Raw genomic sequence first — 10777 nt, 5'->3', positions numbered from 1 at the left:
TGATGTTAGTGAGCATTTTGCATCGCATCCTTTGCCTTCAGCTGGCTTGCCCCACCCTTTGTCCCTATTGTAGGACTTTGCATTATGTTCGATTGAGATTGAGTCACGTAGTAAAAATGAACAACATGTGGGTAGCGTTAGTGTGCTTCAAAGCTGGTAAGTTAGCGTCCGAAAATATTTCTCTTGTATTTATCTTTTTTTTCTATTTGGCTTCTCAATTGCGTTACAATAATGTCAATGTTTCATATTGTGCAAGTGCGGGATGGCATGCAATTTGTTGAAATTATTTTGAATGAGCTGAAAAAGCATGTGGTAGCACTCTTAGATGCGTGGCCAAAGACATGTGTAAACCTTTATGAAATGGCTTACTTAATCGTTTGTGCTCTTGAGACAAGCTAGTTTTGATTTGATGTTAGCATATCTTGAGTGTTCTGTTCTTAAAAATTAGCGTTATTTGAAACGCGAGATCATCTTTACTGCATGTGCATCCCCATCCTTGGACAAGTAGCCACGAATTTTTATGTAGCATCGTACGAGAAGAATCATCATTTATAGTAAGCCGGTATATCGCTCAAAGAAATCGCCAAAAGACGATGAGAATTTAAATTTTGCCTAGCGTGCCGCTCGTAGTGATTTTATTGACGTTCGACTACTATTGACATTTAAGTATATGTCAATATCTTATCCATTCGTGAGACTTATTCTTGACGCTAATATTCTCGGCGTTTATATTCTCAACGCTTATATTCTGGGTGCACGGGAAAGGCCCACTCCCTCGGATTATAATTTTTTGGGAAAGGAAGCGCGCCGCTTCTCCACCCACACTATGTGTGGTTATAATAATTATATATTACATACTATCATACAAATATTATCAATTGCTCATTCATTCAAAATTGCTTGTTTTCAATCTGAATTCTTACAAGATTCCTCTCTTTTGATGCATGTTCTCGATGCGAGGGAGCAATGAAATTCGAGTTGGATGCAACATTGAAACATATCGACACCTTTATTCATCTAGTTGTAGTCCATGTGACAATATTGTATAGACTGCAACGAAGATCAGTGATGACCTCTTGTGAGCGTCACCTTATTCATGTATTTGTTGGGCTTCAACTCCTAAAACGCACAAACAATGACTAAGTCAATAATAAATCACCACCCCGATATTTGTAGGGAGGATCGGGTTGGAGGCTCTTTTGTGTCTCATGTCCACATTTTTATTCATTCGTTTTTTACCTTTAAAATTTTGATAAAATGCTAGGATTCAAGAGGACACAAAGGGAACAATTTGATTAGGAGGAGGGACATATTTAAGGTCACAAAGATGGATGCAATTGCTAAGACCTGGGATCCATAGTATTTAAGGTCACAAAGATGGATGCAATTGCTAAGACCTGCGATAGTGTAAGCTATCCTAGTTCAACCCAATGGCGAGGTGCCTTCTCGAGCGTAGCTGCTTCTCTGCATTCCCTCGCGTAGGTCGTCGCTTCCCTCTTTCTATCTCACCCCGAGCTCTTGCTACCTGGATTGCCCCCCCGGGGAAGGCTGCACTATTTGATCGACATGGAAATCCCGAGGAAGTAGTCAGGTAGCTCGTTTTCTCTTCTGATTAATAGTAATCTGTCAGAAAATGTGCCCAACACATATTTTCTAATAGCCGGCCATATGGCTTTTTATTATATTAAGCTTCCATTATCTAAATGGTTCTCGTCCCGTTCTGAACCTATTGAACGTCGAGTGCACCAACAAACCACAGCGAAGGACATTGTGACAAAAGTGACGTAAAATGAAAGTGACAAAAATGACAAAAACCACCATGAGGAATGAAGACTTTGCAAATATAATGTGGAATAGCTTACAAGAGTAGAGGACGCAATCAGAAGGGTTTAGAAAAATAAGTGTACTGTATTGAATCGTTGTTGTTGTTGCCATCCAAGTACGCCTTTGAAGAAGGAAAATAATCAAAGAGCGCTCATGGTATAGCTTCATGCCCATGCCCATGCTTGACATTTCTTTCTCTCACTTCGTTTCCTTTGTGGGACAACAACATGATGGCCATGTCCTCTCAAGAAATCTCCTTGCCTGCTTGAGTATCTCTTGCTGAAGTGCTTGCAATTTATTGATTTGCTCCGACATGGTTGCTGACTATGTGGTGTTCAACGCTCGTATCTCATCAGATGCTCTCAAATTCCCTTTGCCATCGTCATGTGCTTGACGTGGTTGATTACGTGAGGAGTACAATTTAGAAAAATGAAAGAGCGAACACGAGCATTTACCAATCCCACAGTTGGGCCAATGTTGTTACCTCATTCTGCTCAAGAATGCCAGGGTACTCTGCATTCGGATCTGGCCTTACTATTCCAACGAGGATAAAATCAGCCAAATCGTATGACTGCAGGACTGATTCCATCATGACTTTCCATACTCCGTGGTTGATGCATCCAACTGATAGTCTACAGGTTCTGTGAGAAGAATTGGGATCTTCACTGGCTTCTCAGCCATCTCCATCAGACTTGTCATCTCCGGGGGGAGAGCTTGCTCTTTTGAAGGGGAGGGTTGGTGGGAAAGAAGAGAAGGGAGAGTGGATGGGAAAGAAGAAACAGAGAAGAAGCTGCTACAACATTGCCTCCTTTAATGAATCTTTGACGCCCTTGCCGTTGATAGCAGAAAAAAACAGTAGGGGAGTAGTGGAAAACCCTCAAGTAGATTAAATATGGTTTTTAGCTTACCAACACCTCTCTCAACTAGCAAATAGACAAGCCTTCAAACAAACGAAGTCACCATTATCATCTTTTCAAATAAGCATTAGTCACTGTATCCAACAAATAGCTTCAGATTTGGAGATGTAGCCTGGACACCAACGGGATCAGCATAGTGTGGAGCTCATAGTGGATAGAGCAAATGCACAACATCCAGAGTAGGTATCCATGTCACAGACTCAGAACTAGCTCCTACAACAATTGACTGGGACAAAACACACAGATTCACAGAAGTCCCCACAATTTAGAGATTCCCAAGACCAAGATAACTTCAGATCAGCTGCCAAAACAGATGCATTTATCTCAGCTCATACTCGAGCTTATGCACCCAAGCATAGATCCAAAACCTTGACACTGCCACATAGGCATCTGTACAAATCCCCGTACTTAGCTGAATCAAACACTCGCGCAATCCCTGTGAGCAGACCGTAGATAAGGGCTGTACTCAGGCTGTCCTGTACACCGACATCAATCCTTCTGTACAAGCTTACGCCAGCATGCAGAGCGGCCCTGTAAGCAGACCGTACAAAACTCGCGTGCAAGCGACATGCGTCTCCATACAATTCCCGTACTTGCAGTCCGTACTCAATTGCCTGTACGTGCTAGTAATCCGTACTTAGCTGAGGCTTCTTCGTACCTGATCTGTACACATCAGGTAATCTCCGCAAATGATTAAGCAATCTGTACCAAAGTGGTACACACCCGTACACAAGATCGTGTGTGATCCGTACATAGACCTTGGGCAGTCCGTACGATCACAAACTGAGCCCATATGTCGATCTGCAGACCATCTCGCCTCTATCTCGCGGGATCACCAACAGGTCCGCGCCCATACGGAAATGAACAGCCCAAAAGCTCTCTCCTCCTCCCTGTCGCAACTCTGCCTTCACCGTGATTACCAAGCTCCTCCAGGAACTCTACAGCAGTTGCCATCCCATGTACCATGCCAGCTAGTCAACCAGAAGCTTGGAGATTAGATTCACATAGCCACCTTGCATGCACATGCTCACTTTCCAATTTTTCCAGTCACATGAGCACATGAAATTTACCACTCTCCCAATCCCTTCACAAAAACATAGGCCTAAATGATTAATCCCCAATTTTAGACCTTAGACACCACCTCTTCACACAAGCTTCATACAAGGTATTCAATGCATGAATGCCCACATATAACCACACATAAAACAACCCATGCGGGACAACATCATCACATGACAACGGATGGCAATGAAGGACGCATATCATCCTAAAACCAACACAAGTGACATGGATACCACAAAGGTTTGGAGTGATGTAGTGCACCCACACTTCAACTCATCATCTCCCACTGGTGTCTCTGCAAAACATTCACATAAACTTGAAATATTTACATCAGTTCATGGTAACTTGCAAAAGAGCTCCCTCTAGCCCCAAACTAGCAGCTGTGCACACCTAAGTGCCTACCCATATCTACATGGTGTGCTAAAAAACAAGATACAAATTTTATCTCATCACTGTCCACACCTGCAATACACCTTCTGCAGGACACAACCTTCTTCCCAGACTGTCCACGCTTCCAAAACTCCCTTGTCAGTGGTTCTGGACCATCTTCATTGACGGGCTAGGATTGGCCCAAAATGGGTTGGTGAAAGAGGGTGTTGGATTTTAGATGGTCACCTCCCCATTTGTAAGCCCCCATATGAGCAGAGCATGGGGGAGGTGGACCAGTGTAGGATGAGGCTGCCACATGGACAGCACATTGGCTGGTATGTGCGCAGCACACTCACTAGAAACAAACATGAAAAGGGGCAGCACATACAAGAGGTACCTGGCAGTGTTGAAGCTCCCCAAGAGGACAGGACCGTATGGAACAGGCACGTGGCTGGTAGGGACTGGTTGGAGCAAAACTACACAGGAGATCCAGCATGGTAGATGACATCGGCACCCCAGGAGCTTGTAGGACCTGTACGGATGGCAGGCACCTACTGTATGGCCTGTTTGCAGCTGCTGTACGGTGGTGCAAAGAAGGCTTGCATGCAGGGAAAGGACCAGGATCTGTGTGGGACTGAAGGTGCCTCTACATGGGATTGTAGGGATGGCTGGAACTGTCTGTACAGGGCTGGAAAGTGCCATCAAGGCTTGCATAGAGCCAGCTGGATAGCGGAATGCTTGCAGCAGCATGGCAGCTGACTGGAGCAGGTTGTTTGGGCAGGAATAAACCCCGACTGGGGCTGCACATGGCCTCGGCCGATGGTTGTGTGCCACATGGCCAGGCTGGACCAGCAGGCCAGCAAAGGCTGTCTAGATCCAGCCAACCCTGGTCAGCCCTACAGACTGAGAGGTCGTCCAGATCTGGGTTGGTTGATTCAAGGAGCCATTGGCCCTATCAAAAGGGAGCCCCTTGGCTCATTCTATTATCCATTGGAGCAGCAACTTGGGAGCAGATCGGAGCAGCAGGAAGCCCAGCCTAGAGGATCTATCCAGGAGCAAAGAAGGTGGTAGATTGCAACAAACCAAGAGCTCACAGGAGGCTTCACCCTTGGCTGAGGGCAGCATGGAGGACGGATCAAAGGAGAAGCTTCGGCCTCACCATTGGCTGCATTTCGGAGCAGCAAGGATGTCATGCAACCAGGTCAAGCACTGCCTTACTTGTGGCTGTCCGGGAGGTCAGCTTGAAGGTGTGTGTGGGGCATGACGACGAGGCCCACCTAAGCTCATAGTGAGCGCACAGGCTGAGTGTTTTGGGAGTGCCACAGAGATAGGAGAACAACTGTGGTTTATGTACTGGGGTTCACATCTAGATAGCACTCTGCTACTAGAGGGAGACACACTGGACATTGCTTCTGTATTGTGTCCGTTGTGGATGGAAAAATAAGTTTTTGTTGGTTCTACATCTCTTCTGTGCATTGTCCATTTACTTGTTGCAAATCTATGCTAAGTACCTATAAGGAAAGAAGTTTTGAATTCCACATTTAATCTCTACTGTGGGAGTTCCTGGGCTCTATAGTCTCTATTCTTGTGCCGTGTATACCCTCTGTCTGTGAATTTTCCAACACGAGGGAGGGGGTTCAGGTTTGAGCAGGCTGATGGTCCTGGCACTTGGGTCTTGCAAACTTAAATATTCTTGCTGCTGCCCTGGAATGCTACAATACTGTTTCTAAATTCCATTCGTCTGGTTCTTCTAGATTTAGGATAGTATACAAAGAGCACACCCGTATTCAGGATTATCTATCTGCATCCACAATTGTCTTTATAAATTTGTAATCAGTGTCAAAAGCATAGGGTTGCATTTGTGGTGACCACCACTTCTGCTTAAGTGACATACTAGGCTACATGAGAAAGCGCCTAATTGTTTAAGCCTGCTCTCACGTTGAGTAGTGGTGCCACTCCTTTGTTATGGGCTGCAGCCTCCTGATCAAACTTTTTCGCTCAAACGATACCACTGCATGTTCCTGTCTCAATAAAGTTTTAAAACTGTTGCCACCCTTACCTTATACTCCTTCTACTGCTCTTAGTGAAATGAGGTGATCTGCAAGAGAGAAAGAAAGATATATTAACGTCTGCGGGAGGCCTCGCGGCCTATGGGACAAAGTGCGGAAAACACCAAAAGGGAAAAAAAAACTCATACAAGCCACAAAGGGCTGGAGCAAAGGGTGCGCTAAGGCCCTTGCTGAGTACTATACTATGCTGAAATAAAAAGGAGCTCAGTAGCTCAAGTAAAATAGAGAACAAAACATGTCATATCATATCATGTCATGTCATGTCATATCATGCACTATCTGAAGTGGGGAGGAGAGAGCTGGAACTGGAACTGGAACTCAGAATCCGAAACCCAGCACTGAGAGAGAGAGAGAGAGAGAGAGAGAGAGAGAGAGAGAGAGAGAGAGAGGCTTTTGAATTTATTGCTGACTATGAGTACAATTTGATTTATCAATGCAGAATTGTAGACGTTCCTGGCACAAGTCTTAAGCGAAAGGAGGTTTGTGTGAGAATGCTTGCAGCTCCTATAAATCCATCAGACATTAACAGGATAGAAGGTCTTGAGCATATTTTGGTTTCCTTTAGATTTCAATCAAGCAAAGTTCAAGCATTCAGACTTACATTTGATCCGTTGAGAAAATAGTACTATGTTTTGTGAGAGCGAATTGCTCAGGTATTTGTGATGGTGGAGTGTTTTGGGTTTGTGTTTGTAGTTTTGTTGGAGTGCTACAACTTTTTCTCATTCCATTGCTGGTTCCAGGTGTGTACCCTGTTGGCCCTCCTGTTCCAGCTGTGGGAGGTAATGAGGGAGTGGGAGAAGTGATAGGCACGGCAGATGATGTAGAGAGTCTGGCTGTGAATGATTGGGTTATCCCTGCAGCAGCAGGACTGGGTAGGTTACCAGGTTTGCAAAGTATTGTTTAAATGTGTTCAATCTGTAGAACAAGGCCTCTCCAATTGTGAAAGATCTCTTCACTTGCTCAAACACATGCAGGGACATGGCGCAATTACGTTGTGAAGGAAGAGAATGCATGGTGCAAAGTTCGAAAAGATGTGCCCATAGAATATGCAGCAACTGCTTTTATCAATCCTTGTACAGCCCTACGAATGCTTGAGGACTTTGTGCACCTAAATGCAGGTCAAACTACATATGAAAGCACTATCTTGGACAGAATGTTGCATTTATGAGATAGTATGTTGCATTTATGAGTGTCATGTGGATGAGAACCTGTCTCTCTCTTGATAGGCTCATCCAGTTTGGAGCCATTGCTCAGATTTGATTGGAAATGGGGCCAGGAGATTTGGTGGTGCAGAATGGTCCAACCAGCATAGTTGGACAGTGCGTTATCCAGCTGGCTCATTTGCGGGGTTTGAAAACAGCAAACATTGTGAGAGAGAGGTTGGTTTTTCATTCATGACTCCTTGATTTCAGGTGTGAGGAAACTTTTCTTTTGTTCAATCAAAGGAAGGTTTGAGAAAGGTAAGGTATTGTGGGTATGCCTATGCATTGGTGTCTGTTGCAACTCCCCTACTATTGTGATTGAGAGTTGCAAGACTTATGGAGACTTTTATGAATGAATGAATGTATTAACAGTCAGCGTTTCTGTTTTTTAAAAGCTTTTTGAGTAGAGCTTGATTTTTGGGAGGCCGGTTTGTTTGAAGGGGTAGAAATTGCTCAATTGTCTTTATCTTGTTTACAGAGTCCCTATTGTCATTTGATTGGGTTGTAGACCTTCTCAGAATGTGTCTAGGGCAAGAGTTGGTTCTGTGATATCAGGGATACTTTTTGTTACGCTCAAGTTGAGGTAACATGACCTCGGAAGGGTCAGTCGACATTTTCCTTTAAAGGATCAATGTTTGTATTATATTTGTTTGGGCTTCACGTAAATGATAAAAAAGGAATCAAGGTCAAGGTCCTTGGTGAGGGTGACATGGCACAAGACTAGGTGGATCTAAGGCCAAGGGGTCTAAATGCATTAAATGTGCCAAGGGGCAAATTATTTCAATGGTATCCCAAGAGAGGGGTATATGATGCATTTAGGAGATGCCCTAAATTGTAGACATGTGGCATACTAGATCCATCTAGGGAATTTTGGGGCTTGGTGGAATTTGCAAGCTTGATCAAGCCTTCACGTTGTTGAATATTCTAGAGCTTTTTGCTACCACCGAGGTTGGCTGGGAGGAAATTGTGTGCCTGCCCCGTGATTGTTTGTTAAACTGATGTTGGGAAGCGAGTTAGAGTGAGTGATTGTAATATTTTGGTATCAGAGCCTGGCGATCTGTGAAGGTGTGAGAACGATTGGCGGAGCGTCAGGCTGTTGATCGGATTCTTCGTTTGGCCTTAGCGAGCTACGACCGTGAAGCCAATAGAGGAGCGGGGATCTTGTCTTACGGGATCAGAGAAAAAGACTAAGGTTGTATGTCGTGCATGTGTAGATCGTTTGCGTCGTGTGGTTTAGGCCATCGAGTAGTTCGTCAGTTTGGGTGTGCGTTGGACATCAGGGTGGCGCACGCGCTGGTCACGGCTTATTGACTTCAAGGCTCCTTGGTATCTTGGGGGGCTAGTTTGTCAAAGAAATTTGTCAGTGGCGGAATACACTGATAAGTTCAGAGAAAGTGTAATGAAAGTTTATGAACCTCTACCTCAGTCAATCCAGGTAAAAGATTTTATCTTTGGACTGAATGATCGGATCAAGATGGAAGTTCAGGCTAAGTATGCGAACGCGCTAGATGAATCAATTGCCATAGCCCTGAACTATGAAGATGCAAAAGGGAACAGACCAAGTGGGTTTGTGCAGGTTGGGACTCGATATGAGTACCCGACGAAAACTGGGTTTAAGAAGAAGTGGATTAGCAAAGGGAGTGTCTCACAGCCTAGTGGTCAAGCCAAGCAGGCGAAGCCAGTTGAGACTCCTAAACTAAGTACCACCATTGGAGTGAAAAGAAAAGTAACACCAATGGCAGCCCGGACTTAGTCGAAGTCTTCTTTGAACCCAGAGCAAAGAGAAAAAGCAAGGAGAGAAGGCTTATGTTTTGGATGCTTTCAACCTCATCAGTGGAAAGATTGTCCACGAAACAAGGATCGTCGGATAGCTGAGATGGTGATCTCAGAATGCGACGTGGAAATAGAGGGAAGTCCCAAAGCAGAACAGATGCAGATTCAGCTAGCGGGATCTTCTCAAAGGTCAGTACCTGTTTTGTTATGTGTGTCTGTTACTAAGCTAATAACTAGTGCACCTGATAATGTCCTATCAAAGCCCGCAGTAACGGGGTATACAGCCTTTAATGATACGGAGTTAATTAAGATGAAAGGGCAAGTAGCTAATCATGATGTCATTGTGTTGTTTGACTCAGCGTCAACGCACAATGTAATTAACTCCAAGCTTATAAAGAGGCTGAAATTAAAGACTAGCCCATCTGATTATGTATATACAGTCAGAGTGGCATACGGAAGTTCAATTGAAGTATGGGATCAAAGGGTTACCCAGTTGGAACTTCGAATTCAGGACTATGCTGAGAAGCTTGATTTTGAAATGACAAAGCTTGCTCACGCTGACATAGCCCTGGGTAAGGCTTGGCATTCTAGGAAGAATCCAGCCATAGATTGGAAAAAGCACATTTATCAATTCAAGATGAATGATGTACTGTATGTCTTACGAGGTGAAAAAGATATACCTCAAGGACCATTGGTTTCCGTAATGGAAGTTCGAAAAGCTCAAGAAGAGTTTCTGTTTCTTTGTACAACATCGGTAGAGTCGATTGATGGTCCTTCGGCTAGCACTGATGTTATCCAAAATGGAGAGATGGCCAAATTGGCTGATTAAATAGCAGAGGAGTTCTTTGATTGTTTTAGGGATGAGTTACTTCCAGAGCGGAATGTTCAGCATAAGATTGAACTAATCCCGGGGGCAGAACCTGTAAATAGACCTTCCTATAGGTTAAGTTTTACCGAAGAAGCGGAGGTACGAAGACAACTGGAAGAATACCTCAAGCTGGGGTAGATTCAACCCAGTTTCTCACCTTTTGCTTTGCCAGTGATATTAAAAAAAAAGAAAGATGATACTTTCCGCCTTTGTATAGATTACAGAGCATTGAATAATATTACCATCAAGCATAAGTATCCGATGGCTTGGATTGATGATTTGCTAGATGCGTTACATGGGGCCATAATTTTCAGTAAGATAGATCTTAAATGTGGCTACCATCAGATCTGTATTAGAGCCGAGGATGTGCATAAAACCGCTTTTAGAAGCAGGTTTGGACATTATGAGTTTTTGGTAATGCCATTTGGACTTACCAATGCTCAAGCTACATTCGTCATGCTTATGAACGATTTACTATGTTCGTATATCGGGAAGTTTGTAGTATATTTTATTGACGATATTCTTGTGTTTAGCAAAAGTATTGCTAAGCATCACGAACACTTAAGAATAGTGCTCAATACTTTGAGGAAAGCCAGTCTTTATGTAAATAAAAATAAAACTGTATTGTGTATGGTAAGACTTGAATATTTAGGATTCATTATTACTCCTGAGGGGGTAGAAATGGATCCAAAG

The 10777-nt window shown here is 43.9% G+C and overlaps 1 protein-coding gene across 1 annotated transcript in view; it reads left to right on the top strand.

The window, feature by feature from the left end:
* The first annotated feature begins 1307 nt into the window (after window positions 1-1307).
* The window catches only part of LOC147893271 (Polyketide synthase, enoylreductase family protein), a 52409-nt gene continuing 42939 nt past the window's right edge, over window positions 1308-10777 (top strand). Inside the window, exons 1-5 of the mRNA XM_087385803.1 lie at window positions 1308-1591; window positions 6681-6778; window positions 6982-7113; window positions 7216-7359; window positions 7518-7620. Of these exons, the coding sequence (XP_087241929.1) occupies window positions 1431-1591; window positions 6681-6778; window positions 6982-7113; window positions 7216-7359; window positions 7518-7620 (638 nt within the window). The 5' untranslated portion in view covers window positions 1308-1430. The remainder of the gene's footprint in view (window positions 1592-6680; window positions 6779-6981; window positions 7114-7215; window positions 7360-7517; window positions 7621-10777) is intronic.

The sequence above is a fragment of the Dipteris shenzhenensis genome, chromosome 15, assembly GCF_047967505.1.
Source record: "Dipteris shenzhenensis isolate YYH24624 ecotype China chromosome 15, Dip_SZ_1.0, whole genome shotgun sequence".
Lineage (NCBI taxonomy): Eukaryota > Viridiplantae > Streptophyta > Polypodiopsida > Gleicheniales > Dipteridaceae > Dipteris > Dipteris shenzhenensis.
This window is presented reverse-complemented; position numbering and strand designations above follow the sequence as displayed.